We start from the raw sequence: 15,176 nt of genomic DNA on the forward strand, positions 1-15,176 counted from the left end.
AGGAACTTGTTATTGCCTATCTTAGGAATTAAAGAGGTGAACTTGGAATAAAATGTTTTTAAACTGTGTGTGGTAGGCGTTTTCTAAATTGAGATATTACATCTGAATTCTGAAGACAAATGTTAAGTCTACATTACTCTGGATATGTATAAAATAAATAACCAACCTTTGCAAACAGAACTTTTTTTCCCCTTTCCCTGGAAGGGATAGAGAAATGTTTTTAGGACCATTATTCACAGTCTTAGAAAACACAGTGACATTCCTCCCTTTGATACAGGGAGATTCAAGAATAACACAGAAAACAGATGCCAGTTAGAGTAAAACTGACTTCCTCTCAAAGCTGACATTCCCGTCACCATTTCATTCTCAGGGACGATAATGAAACTAGAGCGGCCCTGGGGGTGATTTCAGAACCAGTCAGCATGAACCGGGACACACAGAAAGACCCTAAAGTTGGGATATATCTGGTAACTTTGCCTGAACGGCCAAGCCAAACCATCAAATTAGCAATCAGGGTTGAAATTACAAAGAGCTAGAAGATTTTCATCAATACACTGAATTTTACACAGAAACCAGATCGCAGTACACTATGGTCAGCCTCTTATAATTTCTCTTAGGGAAAGTAAAATCTCAGGACATCAGATCGGGGGAAAAGCATCAGGGAGCACCGAGGCTAGGGATAACAAGTACTTTTATCTGACATGCCAACTTGGATGGGCTGATAATGGCTGTCCCCAGTTTTGTGTATCGAAGAGCATAAAGACCAGACTGGACTCCCCAGGCAAGGTCCACGTTCTAAAACCAATGTCTGCCAAGGGCAATGGACAAAGGGACTATACACAATTACTTTCCACCTTTTGTACCTCTTTAAGCTTGCCATTCCGGATTTTAGTTTGTCCTTCTCTGCTTACAAATGGAAAACTTGGGCCCAGAAAAGTGAGTAAAGTCAATGCAAGGTCATACAACTAGTTAGTGGTTGAGCCAGGATAAACAACCAAGTCTATCAACAAATCAAGCTGGGAAAAGATAGGGTTCAAATAATACCGTTAATGATTGCTAATAATATTGCTACTAACTTGAAGAAAAATGCTGTTTATGCTGAAAAACCCCTAAAAGAAAAGTTTTAGTTCCACAGCCACACTGTCTCAAGAACTTTCACAGAAACTATCCTGTGGTTAAAAACACATTGTTTCCCCTCAGTAAAAGGAACCTAACATTTCCTGCCTATAAATCAGTACATCACAACATATCTCCAGAAGCTTTATAAACTGCAGTTTAAAAAAAGAGAAAGTGTGTGAGAGAGAGAGCAGGTGCTATGCAGCTCTGTCAATGCTTACTTCAGAAATGAAGTCTCCACTGTGGGAAGAAACAGCTGAAAAATACTTTTCACTTACATTCCTTAGGGTATCTGAAGGCCTGAAGGAACAAGCTGATAACAGGGGAAAAAGTTATATGGAGAGAACTACATCTTACCTGTTCTAATGTAAGCTGCTTAGAAATGGTATCATTCTCCAGTTTTTTAATTTTCTTCATCAGTTTGTTGACCTGGAATTCCTGCTCCTGTTCAAGATGCTGTTCTAGTTCAGCTTTCTCATGTTGCAACTAGAAAATGGGAAAAACACAGACGTGAAAATCAAGACACCCAAAAGCCAGGGTGAACATGGGCTCTAAAAGCTGGTTCCACTGAGTAAGAGGTATCATCACAGAAATTACAACCATCATGTCTGCCAACATCCCAAGTGTACAGCTACGAGGAACCTGCTCCCAGGTTCCTCTAACTTGCAACCAAAAATTACAGCGCATGTACACAGGCATCTGGCCTGAGCAAAAGGCTGAAAATGACAAGACAGATACACCCAAGCACCAAACTATGAGTAAACCCAGATTTGTTTTTTAAAAACACGTAAGTGGTTGCCTTTGCAGGGAGGAATTGGGAGGCTACAGAATGAGGTAAGGAAGGAAGCTTATGCGCACATGCGCACACATACACACACACCCCACTTTGGGACTTTTCGAATTTTATACGATAAAAATTAAATTAAAAATGGAAATTTTACACTGTCAATTTTTCTTAAATGAATGTGTTTACTCAGGCTTACAGAAATGTGTGTAAAGATGTCACAATCACAAAGCTTACTTAGTAAATTATTCCGAATGCTATTTCCCAATACACTAACGAGCATCCTTTGGCAAAAATCAGTACAATTAATTATCTTTCTATAATGAGAACATACATCACACCTCCTACATCTTTCCTAAAAACCAATGGGGGGAAGCCTCTCATTTATGCAATTAAAAGATAAAGTTATGGTGTCACTGAAAAGTTTTTTTAAGAATGTACTCCAACCATCAAAATCGACAGGGAATAAAGGGAATCCATCAGACATCTGACTACTGGGGTTCTCATTAAGAGCTATGCACTATTTCTAACATTCCCAACTGGGAGGTTGTGCTGATCCACAGCAGGGGTTAGAGAGAACGATAGCAACAGGGTCTGGTATTTTCAAAATCAAGGGGACATGAAGCAGAAGCTATTCAAAGCAATGAAACACACAAAGTTTTATGCATGTATCTATGAGGACACTGCTTCCTACTTTTACCTTCAAAACCATTTCTTCGGGGAGCATGGTGTACCAGGTTCTTCATGGGCATCAGGCAGGCATGACCACCCCCATTTTATATGTAACAAAGGAGGCGACCAAGGTAATTCAGTAGGACGGTGGCAGAGTCTGGGACCCACATCCTGCGCTGACCCCCAGGCCAGCATTCTCCCACTGGATCCTGAGCAAACCTAAGAGGAATCAACTTCAGACTCCTCTAAAGTCTAGTGCATTCTCGGTGCTTAAAAAGTCACGTGATCGACCGGAGATACCAAGCCGCCCTGCATGCTCCCCTGGAGGATGGGACGTCTCCCTGTAAACCCTGCATGCAGCGTGATTAGCCGGCCCTGAACAGCCTGCACACGGGTGCACCCAACCCTCTCCACACTGAACACAACCGTCACTGCTCTGCAAGCAAGCACATTCCTAGCTAAAAAAAAAAAAAAAAAAAGTTTAAAATCTGACATAGTGTTCTAACACTGGAAATGTTGACTAAACAGATGCTGGTTTTCCTCCAACTGTTTTTGATGTGCAACGCCAAAACAAGCTGGTCAACCTTGCAGGGACCCAGAAAAAAAGCAGATGTGAGGAGCTGCTTACAGTGACAAGTCTATTTTTAGCTCACTCTTTAAAACTCAGGTTCTGCAAGATCAAGCAGTAATTAAAAGAAACAAGAGAACTGGACAGAGAACAAGGAGAGCTCCTGCATTTCAGACACAAAGACCCTGATGGGGCAATTACCACTCGTGAAGAAAAAAACAGCAAAGCGTGCACATCTCCACCTAATATTTTTATTCATAAACATTATCTGTAGGTCCTACCTCAGGCATAGGTGACATCTCTAGTGAAGATACCATCCTTGCCCTGAAGCAGTTTATCTACACTAAGCTTAAATGATAGCTACTGGTTTTAGAAAAATGAACTTTAGTCTTAAAACCTTTAAACCCTTTACAAAGTCTTTTTTTATATTAGTTTTTTTGTTTTCTTTTGTTTTGTAAAGCATTATTCTTCCGCCCTGTGGTAAATGAAAACACTAAAGGATGCAATCTAACGTTGACAAATGTCTGGCCCACAAAACGGCATTTGTCACAGAATGTTAATCTGAGAAAAGGTAAGGCTGTCTTTGGCTTACAGGAAAACATTCCTGTTTAGACAGATGGTCTATACTGTCAATACCTGATTAGGTATTCCTTTTAAGAATACAGATTAAACTAGTAATAAAAACCATAAAAGCTCTCAATTTTAAGAGGGTTTTTCCTCTCAAGAGCTATACCCTAAGGAGAACTTGGTGGTTAAAGCTGCTGTTGCTATAACTCAAGTAAGGTCCCTGGGTTACGCTAATCCATTTGGAAAAGATCAAGCCATCCTGAGATCTGCTGGCCGAAGATTCACAAGGTTCATCGTCCCCAGGAGACAGAGCTGGAACAAACAGCTTTGCTGCCTGCTTTGTTCTGCCATCTCTCAGGGGACAGGCAATTTCGGAGCAGAGCATGGCGTTTCTGAACAGAACACGAGAAGCAGAAAACGGGGTTCTTCCTTGGAACAAAGAAACCACCAATACAAAGAGAAACACAGAAATACAGAACCCCTCCCTTCAAATCATTAGAGAATGAAGATGAGCAAGAGGGAGGGGGCAGAGCAAAGAAGGGATCTTGAGAAACTAACCACCACAGAGTTGACCCGAGGAAAATTCAGAAATTGTTTTAAACAGATACCATAGAAATTCAAGCCACTCAGCCCTAATGGGGCTGGAACCGACATCCTGAATCCACCTGCCTGTGTTAAAGCCATAGTTCATGACACCACAAACAAAAACCCTAAAGGGAGCATGGCTTGGGCTGATGAAAGACCAGCTATCAGAAATAAACCCCACTTTCAGTGGCATCTTCGAAGTAGGCACAAAACTCAAGGCATGATTTTAAATTTCTAATCAAAGGTCTTAACAATTTATAAGCAATTTTATTTTTTAAAAAGATTTTATTTACTTGACAGACACAGAGAGAGATAGAGAGATCACAAGTAGGCAGAGCGGCAGAGAGGGAGAGGGGGGAAGCAGGCCCCCAGCTGAGCAGGGAGCCCCATGCGGGGCTTGATCCCAGAACTCTGGGATCATGACCTGAGCTAAAGGCAGATGCTTAACTGACTGAGCCACCCAGGAGCTCCTTTATGCTCAATTTTAAATCTTCCAAGAAGGTCTGTGATCCTGAACTAGAACAAAAAAATAATTGAAACTGAGAAGTAAATAGTCAAGCAAATTCTATTAATGTGTTTGAAAAAAACTCATGTATTCTCCTTAAATATATCTAAAGCAAAATGCTTAGGCAGATTAAAATTTTTTTTATCAGAATTTTCTATAAATACACTTTATAAAGTCAATCACAAAGATTATGAAACCGAGTTTTATAACTCCTACTTGTGCAATATATTATTAACATTAACAAAAAAACCCCTGTAGAATGGAAATTATGTTATGTAACAGCAGATCCACTGGTAGCATATTTTTGATGGAATTAGGGTTATATGAACAAGGGTTTACTCCTTAGGATTTGGCATAAAAATAAATAAATAAATAAAAAATAAACATAACTGAGAAAGCGATAAGCAAAGATACAAAGTATAAACCTATAAAAATCTAAGTACTAAAGCTTGAGCATTTTGTCACTATATCCACTCATTACATACTGAGCCCAAAAGCAAACTTCCAGCCCATTACAAAATGCAAGTATAACATTATTTTGATCTAAAACAGGCTAGGCTTACGCATCATTCAATCACTTATAACTACCACCTTTTTTATAATTTACAATGGCTTCCTGGAGCCACTTCTGTGAACCGGGCCTCTTACATAATAGATTCAAGACCTCTTCACTGAAGAGTTCACTCTCTAGCACGTAGAGACGCTGAAAACCGTTCAGCTGCGAGAACCACCACAGGTGCACCTGTAGGCTCCCGAGCCAGGCCTCCTACCCAGCATGCGGCAGGTCTGCCAAATTCCAGTCTGGGCGAAATGTGTGTGTGCAAGTCTGGGATTGCTGTCAGTTCAGCCAATGCCAAGTGAGGCAAGCCTTCCAGCCACTGGCCCCAGCACCCAGGTTTTCATGCAACTTCTGAATAAGCTCAAGCTGCTCTCACCTCGGTTCTCGTTAGTCCACGCTAGTATTTCTCTCTGGGTACTTACCACCCCGCCCTGCAGCCGACAGCCTTGGTTTACTGACAACCACCAAGGACTAGAGCTACCTGCCCCAAGTAGAGACCCCCAGAGGACAATAACTAGATTAAGTCATTGGGTTGTTAAAAACAATTATCAATGTTATTCATAGAAGCTTTGCAAAAAAGTTCAAAAAGATCTCTCACAACACTGAGTTTTTTATGAACCAACTTTTCAACTGCTCCACTGAGCAGCCTGAGCAGAAAGACAGCCTCCCACTTCAAATCCATTATATCACCACTAAATGCCTCTGGGGCCCACACTTATTCCCACCTCCAAACCCCTTCTGTTACTGGTACCATTATTCTCAATCAACACCTCACATCTCATCAGTTACCAATTGGCAGTAAGTCAGCCTCCATAACAGCTGTCAAACCACCCTCTTCTTCCTGTGCTCACGGCCCCAATCTCGTCCAACTCTTTCATTCTTCTTCTCTGGGCCATAGCCAAAGCCTCCTAACGGATCTCCCCAGATCCAGGGTAGGTCATCCTGGCAAACAAAGCCTAATACTTAAATACTTCACTCAAAACCCTTCACTGGCTCCCTACGAACTGCAAAGGTGTAACATGCCAAAGCCTGACATTCAAGTCCTTCCACGATCCAATCCCTCTGTAAGTTTCCCTCGCTTTCCTGATGCTATTTCACACTCTCAAATGACATCCTAAGGTTTGCAAACCTAAATGCCTTCAGGGTCCAGACATCTAGCAAAGAGGGATGAGCCTCAGCACAGAGAGTGGTTTTAACTGTGGTTAAAGGCAAAGTTCAAAACTCTTCCTAAAACATAAAATTAAAAAAAAACCGAAACCCATCATACTGGGCAAACACTTCTGGAGACCACTCCGGTCCAGGCTTACAGACTACAAGCTCTGCGAGTCATGTGGGACCATGGTACCACGAGCTGTGCCCCCATGCCCCCACAACTCCAATCACACTGTGCCCTCTGGTACAGTGCCTAAATCCCTCCCTCCAACCTACCGCACGAGTGGGCCGGCTCAGAAAACACCTTCCACAGAGCCTTCCCACATGCCTTCCTTCCTTCTTCAAGCTGCGAGGAGCACACTGTTCTTGTGTGTGACATTATAATGTCTAGTTCATGGTGTGTTTCCTATCCTATGAGTTCCTTCCAAAAGCAGCCAACGCATCAAGGCTCCAGGTATTCTGTCCCAAGCATTTTACGTCCATAATGGTGGATACTATTATCTGCATTTTACGAAGGATAAAACCACAGTGAGGAGAGGTCAAGTACCCGCCCAAAGTCACACAGCTGGGGGAAGGGGGTCAATCTAGGGTTAAAAGCAAGGTCTCTGCCTTTGCAACCTTTGTCTCTTCCCCAGACATATACAACCGCCCTCAAGCTCCGGCATACATCCTTGATCACCCTGATAGGACTGCAAGCTCCGCAAACAGCAGTGGCCAGCACGTACGAATTCCATTCCAGATCATGCAGAAAATGCCTTGTCTGGGCAAATACTGACTGGAGAGATGATAAAAGTCTCACTTCCTTTAGACTGTTTCCCCTAGAAGAAGCATCAGGATGAATGAAACCACTAGGCAAGCATCAAGGGTGCCATTACTACATACATAGTACTCTCAGGTGACCAGCACTAAACTCAAGAAATGAAACATTGCCGGCTCCCCCGAAGCCTGCTATGTCCCTTCCAGACCAGAGCCCCCCATCCCTGAGAGGTCATCACTCTCCTGATTCTCACTCAGGGTAAGAATTCCTTGCATTTCTTAAAAAAACAAAACAAAAAAAAAAAACAAAACTTTATTGCCTATGTATTTCTAAACATTAGTTTTGCATTCTTTTTGTCTAGCTTCTTCTGCTAAATAAACTTGTGATTTCATTCACCCACGTTACTGATTCTAATGGTATTTTTATTGCCTTATAATATCCCAATGATATTATCCACACAATTTATCCACTCATGGATAATGGGTATTTGGGTCATTTCTGTTTTTTTACTCTGGTGAACAATGCCACAAAGAACATTCTTCTATACATCTGGTACACATGTGCACACACTGGGAAATATATCCAGGAGTGAAAGTGCTGAGTCACACACAGTGAATATTTCCAGTATCATTAGGTAATGCCAAATCGCTCTGAAAGCAGTTGCAACCACGTCAACGTCCTGACAGCATTCAGAGGGCTTCTCTAGTAAGATCGTGTGGTTTATTCTGCCTTTCTTGATTACTAATGTGTACTTGTTCCTTCACTGCTCATTTGGCTATCTGCCTATGTGAATAGTCTGTTCAAGTCTCTGTCCATTTTTCTTTGGGACTGTCCATTTTTCTTACTAATCTGTAGTTTTTTGTTGGTTATATAAGGTAGCAAATATCTATTCCCACCCTGTAGCTTGTCTTTGCATTCACTTTACATGATTGCCAATGGTATGTCTTTGTTCTTCTCTAAGCAAAATGTCTCTGTTGGGGGAATCTGTCCTGCTGCTGATCTGTAATCTCCATGTGGATGTCTAGACATCTTAAATGAATTCCTGAGCTTAGTAAGCATCTTCTTTTCTCTAGCTTACTTTACTGTAAAAATATGGTATATAATACAAATGTGTTGACTGTTTATGTGATCCATTAAGGCCTCCAGTCAATTCATGGTTAAGTTTTAGGGGAGCTAGAAGTGATATACAGATTCTGATTGAGTGATAAGGAGGAGGAGTTGGACCCCTAACCCCTGTGCTATTCAAGGATCACCTGCATTTCATCCTTGAATGTCTGGTACCACCCTCAGTGAAATCGTTTGGGCCTACACTTCTTTCACTAGGAAGGGCTGTTTCTCAGACTGAATTTCTCCAATGACTAGAAAGCTCACGTGTTCTAGTTCTTCCTCATCCAGTTGTAGAAAGCTATGTTTTTCTAAGAATTTGTCCATTTCATGTAAAATTCCAAATGTACTGCCACATAAAATTATTCTTGAGTTATTCACTCTCCTTTTGAATGTCTGCAAGAAAAGTTGTGATGTGATTCCTGTTTCCTAACAAAGATTTCAAGCTTGGTTTTTTTTTTTTTTTTTTTAATTTCTTTGAACATAGTAAGCATGGTTGCTTTGGAGTCTATGTCTGATAAGTCTAATAGCTACAGTATCTGTGAAGTCCACTTCTGTTCTTTTGTTTCCACTGGTTTACATCCATGAAGTCTCCCACCCCCATGTGCCTGGTTCTCCTTGTGTGCTGGGCAAGGTATTGAACTTATATTTTAGGCAAAAACCTGTAGCCTAGGATGATGGTATCTTCCTCCAAAAAATTCCATCTTCTTCTGCCAGGAACAAGAAGCCTGGGTCTATTATAATCCACAACAAAAGCTTCACAATCTTTTCGTGACCAAGTGCTGCAGAACTGGTTAGTTCTTATCCTGAGATGGAGCGCTTCAGGATTCTAGCTTCAACTGGGCTTCAGTTATCAAGGCCCCCATCTCTGGCCAGCCCCGAGCTCCAACTTCTGTAACCTCAGTAAGCTTTTGCCTATCCTCAGTGAGGTTTGTCTGGGTTACCTCATCTGTCATTTCCTAAGGGGGGAGGCACATGTAACTTTTGCAAGGGAGTGGCTAGATCTCTCCAGAAAATCGTTTTTTAGATGTTATTTTCTTGTCAGCATCCTCAACCCCAAGGACAGGTCCTCGCTTCAGAGCAGAGGCTCCAGGAGAGTTCAGGCTTCCCATCCACCCAGAATGCCTAACAGGCCATGTTTGAGCTTCTTGCATCCCCCAGAACATGACGGTTCTGAAAGCCGTTAGAGAAATTAATGTCTTTAGAGAAATCTGGTTAGGAGGAAAATTTTTAAAAGATGCTCCACAAATAAAGAAATCCTTTCGGCCCTACAGTCGGCCACCTGCACTGAAAACCCATTCTGTCAAAACTAGTACTTTCTTCATCTGAGGACTAGAGAGTGTTCAGCCCAAAGAAAGAACTTACTAAAACTTGAAACATTACTGTGAATTAAAAGGCCACACCTTTATGAATAAGGATGAAAAAAGGAAAGTAAAGGTAGTTAGCAGCAGGATGTAGCTCTGAATTTTAAGTTAATCACTGACTGGGAGGACTATAAACGGTTTTGAAATGAAAAGAGAACCTACCCAAGAAATGCCGAACATTTCTAAGTGCAAAGTCTTAAAATCATTTAAAGTGTTTCCAGTGATGGTTAACGGCTATCTCCACTGCAGCCACCAGTCCTTTACTAACATTCATCTTTTCAACTAGAAATAACAATGCCGACTCCTACCCTGGTGAACAAAGCAAGCTCTACTCCAGCTTCATCCAGTTATTTTTAATGTCATTTTCCTTCTACTTTTCTTTCCCCTCCGCCTGTGTTTTCCCTGACTTTTTTCAGGAAGTCAGCATGGGAGGCTTGAAAGCCTTTCCTCTTGCCCCCACATTCCTGGGAGTCTGTACTGGTACATCCAAGCTAGCCCTGATGTCAACACACATATGCGCACTTGGAAAGAAATTCCATGATTTCTTAAGACTGAACAACTGCATCAAGTTTATTGTGTTTTCTAATCACAATGCAAATTGTGTTGGACTGAGATTTTTGGCAGGCTACTAAACAGGAAAATTCTGGCTCGTAATTCGGCCTCTGGAAGCTGCATCATTTAAAATGCATTGAAAACATCCCAGGAGCCCTTTTGCGGATGTATCGGGAACACAATGTATAAGCCCCTTGCTCCATGAAAAGAAACAAAGAACAGACAAAGCTGAGGTTCAGATACTTTGTAATAAAAACAAAACACACACACACACACACACTCCTCTGATCCAACTGTTCTGTAAGCTATAGGTAATAGCAAATTTTTCAGACCAGCATTAACAACCCTGAAAAAAGCCCAGAGGGCCCAAATGCCCGGGCCACCTTAATGGAGAATGTATTTCAAGGTCTCTTCTCTTCTGCCATGGGGAGGCAGGAACAGTTTTCCTTTGAATGGAGGCAATGGCATCCTAGGTTAGGTATCTTTAAAATTAACTAGAGAGTTTCATCCATATTTGTTACCCCAACAGGTGGTTTTGCTACCAGCACCGCCCTCCTAGTGCCCTGGCAAACTCCAGGTCAAAGGCAGCCCCAGACGCTGGTGCATACACTGACACTCTGTGCTCATCCCTGTGCCTGAGGGCCTGGCAGACACACAGCCCTTCTGGGGTTGCAGAAGCATCCACTCCAGAAAGCCATGGGGCTGGAAGGAGAAACTACTTCTCCAGAACTGAGGGGAGGAGAAGAAAAGGGCGAATGAAGTTGGTACGCCTCTGTCTACATGAACAGGCAGATTCAGGGATTCACTCCAATTTCACCTCTAGGTTTCCTGTCTGTGCAAACCGAGGTGGAAGAGTAACACTGCTGCACGCCATCCTGCAGCACCGCACGGCGGGATGTCCTCTGGTAGCGTCAGCTTCCGCAGCGGCATCTGCCCTCCCTCCCCTGCTCTCTGTCCGTCACCTTTCCACGGATGCGAGGAAACATCAACTATGTGCATTCCGGGAGGCATTCTGACCTCAGCGACCAAGTCAGTAACAAGAAAGCCATGCCACTGAACAAGACCTCCGGAAGACTTTTACTCTCAAGTACTCTGAATCATCAACATTCGGAATATCCCTTCCCATAAGGGCACAATAATTTCTGTTAGAGCTATAGTGGCGTTATTTTCCAAGGACCAGATCCAATTTCAAATGTGAATCACAAGTCCAGAACTATTAACCTATTTGTTATTTTAAGGTCTAAAATTTAAAAGTTGGATTAGACGGAAAAGATTCAGAGATACAGTACCCTTCTTATCTCAGTCCTGTTCCAAGGTTTTAAAAACAGAGAAAGCATTGACTCTCAGCAGCAGTGCTGGCTGAGAGAAGACTACGGACGAGAACAGGTCTTCCCAGGGAGCAGGAAGTAAACTTGATGCATCGGGCTTACATAAAAACCAAGTGGAAAAAAAATCCATGACTGCTAAAACCACGACCAGTCTCAGCGATGTCAGGCCTTCCAGGTGGCACTGGTGATTGGTAGTTCACAGGGGAGTTAGGCATTTATTTAAAAAAAAAAAAAAGTTTGAAGGCTGAGGACCAGTGGAATAAATCATATCAAGACTGACAAGACAGTTAAGCTATTCATTAGAGCATTCTGAGAACACTAGTTCTTAATGATCGCAGCATTCCAGAATCTTCTAGCACCTGCAAATGCACCCAAGTGTACAGTGGGCTTCAGTGCACTGAGCTCGGTGACAAACAGACACAACTATGACAGAACTCTGCTCTCACAGCCAGTGACACAGAAGGTTCCAAAAGGTAAGGACAAAAAAGGCCTAAGAATTTTTAAATTTCCTTTTTAGGAAATAAGACATTTTCTAATTACAAAAGTAATGCATGTTGCTTTTACAAAAGGAGAAGGAAAGGGATATAAGAAAGTTAACATAACCCATAAGCTCGGCACCCCAGTATAACTAAAACTAACATTTTGGAAAATAGTCTTTTAGACATATTTCCTAACATACGCGTTATATATCAAAAACTGATGAAGAGGTTGCTTACAAAACATTTTTCATAAATTTTAATTATAAATTATGGTTAAATACAACTTGTCTTTGAGGCATTCCAGAGCTGAATTTAGTTCTGATGTAGGCTTGTGCTGGGCTTACAAAAGTACTAGAAGGCTCTTTTTAGGACAGTTCTCAATCAGATAATCCCATGGCTCAAAAAGATACAGATTTTTCAGACAAGTTTTCATAAAATGAAAGTATAATTTTCTGGCTACCCAGTGGATATATACAAAAACAAGAGAAAAAGCATGCTTTTAGTGTGTTTGTTTCAGTGATTTTAACATATTTGAAAATATTTGAGCCATCTCCCAAACTTGATCTTCTAGGACAGAAGGATTTCCTCTCACCCACGCTTAAACAAATTTCCGTTTTTAAAGGCATTAGATACCAGTTCCATCATGGCAAATGGGAAAGGAAGTGCTTCCTCCACAGCAATAATCTCAATTTGTCCTCAGACCCAAATAATTCCTTTGAAATGCACACAGAAGCTCTGTCCAATCACTCTCAGAGACAACAGTCAAAGTGTGGTGACAAAACCAAAACTGTTCTACCAACAGCCTCTCAGTGGCCTTTGGGTGAAAAATGCTAAGCAAACACTTTCCTGGTGAACACGTCCATGGCCTCATTTGTCAACCAGGGACACCTGCATGAGGTGTCTCTTGCAAGCTTTTCAAAAAAAGGTCTCTCTAGAAGCACCATCCTAGAGAGCCATATTAAAGTAATTACACAATTAGAAAAGTCTATTGGTACCAATTACTCTAAAAGCCTCCAGATGGAGATCCATTCTTCTACACTGGGTGGCAGAAAATGTGAGCCTTCCACAAAGGACTGGCTAAAGTCCCTGAGGCAAGCCTAGCGGGAGGGCACCACAGTGGGATGGGCGCCACAGGGGGGCGGCCTTCTTCCCTTGCAGCTGTCCCAGCTCTATCCAACCAGCCAAAACCGGAGGAGGCCTTCAGGGATATTCACCACAAAATGGTATACTGTGACACCTGATGTCTAAAGTGAGAGATGACCTATCACTCCACAGAACAGACATAACGCTAGAATGTGCCAGAGACCTCAACCTCAAACTCCCCGACACCCATCTCCTTTCAAGAGCCCAAGAACCAGGAGGGGAGTGATGAGTCACTGTTCAATGGGTACGGAGTCTGGTTTTCAAGAAGTTCTGGGGATGAACAGTGGTGATGGCTGCACAAATGGCTGAAATGGTAAATTCTGTGTTGTGTTTATCTTGCTACAATGTATGCGTGTGTGTGTATGCGTGCGTGTGTGTGTGTGTGTGTGTGTGTGTGTGTGTGTGTGTGTGTGTATAAATACAGATTGCCCAAGAACCACACTGGGATTCTTGGGAGGCTGTCTCAGAGACATGCTGATCATTCATTTGTCCAGATCCTACAAGTCAGACCCCAAATAAGCCAGTCTCACCAAGAGTTCCCCCAACAACAGAATCACACCTTCATAGGAAATCCTTTATTTTGACAAAAGGCCAACTAAGACTTGGCCACATGGAAACTATTGGTACATGTTATACTACTCCCAGCAAAAACAATTTATTGCCCTGTTCAGGTCGTACCTTCTTCAATCTCTTGAGAAAAGATCCATCATGCCCCTCAGTTTTTAATATATGAAAAAATTTTTTCTCCTGACCAAGTAAAACTTTTTTTTTAGATATAAGAATTATGAAAAAAAAAATCACTATATTTCTGCAGGTTATAGCTTTATTTATAGGATGTTCAGAACTTAAACTTTAAGTTCAAACCTTCTTACGCCAAATGTATTATTATAACTAATTCCCTTTCCTGCTGTGCATGGCTCTTTTGTTCTCACTCTTACTTAGTGTCTTATTTTAAGAGACATCAATGTCTTTGGGGGAAAGGTAGTTTATGATAACAAACTACATATCACAGAACCACTCACAAAGAAGAGGAGTAGAGCATGATGACCTTGCTAGCTTTGGGCAGCCTTATAAATAATTTGATACAAGACTATAAATACTAACAACTATTCAAGTTGAAAACAAAATATGTTTCTTGTAGGGTTAAAAATTAGGGCACGTGGTTATATACTAAACTCAGAAGAAAAGACCATAATTGCATCCCTACAGTTCTAGAAGTAACATGCGAAGTAAGTTGTCTGATGTTGCCCCCGTGAGAGCGCGCCAAAGGTCAGACTAACCTCCTCCCCTTCTCTTCCTCTAAATCAAAAGGCACATGAGTCCATAGAGTTTCCACACAGAAATTCTGTCATAAATCTCTGCTGGACAATAATTCCTGGCTACCTCTCTTCTTCACATTTCAACAGCCACCAGCTAAATCAAATTTTGTGCAAGAGAGTAACAGTATCTTTATTCAGCAAATAGGAAGAAAAATGAGAATGAAATAAAGATTCTGTTGTCTGGACCACTGTATGGTCCTAACACTAGAGCTTCCAGCCTTCTCTTACAGGAATGTCTACATTGGAAGCTTAGAAAAGGATTTAGGACATTATTTTAAAAGCCTCAAGTATCCTTTTATTATAACCTCCCTAAAATGTATTCTTCAACCATATCAACGAATGGAGTGGTTAGCGATGTCCCTGAATGGAAGATACGAGGAAATGCATCTACCTCTCTTAGTCACCTGAAAAAGTGGAATTACTTGTCCTCCTGGCATAATTCTACACCTGCCCATGATCTTGGACAAGCTGTGGTATATAATGAAAACTTAATATTCCACTTATTCTTAAGTTCATATTAAGTGAACCACAAAATAAACTGTCCTAAAACAAATTTTACTTTGTGTAATTTACTAGTAAGCTTTGAGGGGGAAAAAATGAGCCTCTGAATTGGGGGGGGGGA

The 15,176-nt window shown here is 41.7% G+C and overlaps 1 protein-coding gene across 1 annotated transcript in view; it reads right to left on the reverse strand.

Moving 5' to 3' along the window:
- The window catches only part of LOC111144710 (coiled-coil domain containing 6), a 107,354-nt gene that overhangs the window by 37,237 nt on the left and 54,941 nt on the right, over positions 1-15,176 (reverse strand). The window contains exon 3 of the mRNA XM_022499146.1: positions 1,474-1,602. Within this exon, the coding sequence (XP_022354854.1) occupies positions 1,474-1,602 (129 nt within the window). The remainder of the gene's footprint in view (positions 1-1,473; positions 1,603-15,176) is intronic.

The sequence above is a fragment of the Enhydra lutris genome, unplaced genomic scaffold, assembly GCF_002288905.1.
Source record: "Enhydra lutris kenyoni isolate GAN:26980312 unplaced genomic scaffold, ASM228890v2 scaffoldscaffold12, whole genome shotgun sequence".
Classification (NCBI taxonomy): Eukaryota; Metazoa; Chordata; class Mammalia; order Carnivora; family Mustelidae; genus Enhydra; species Enhydra lutris.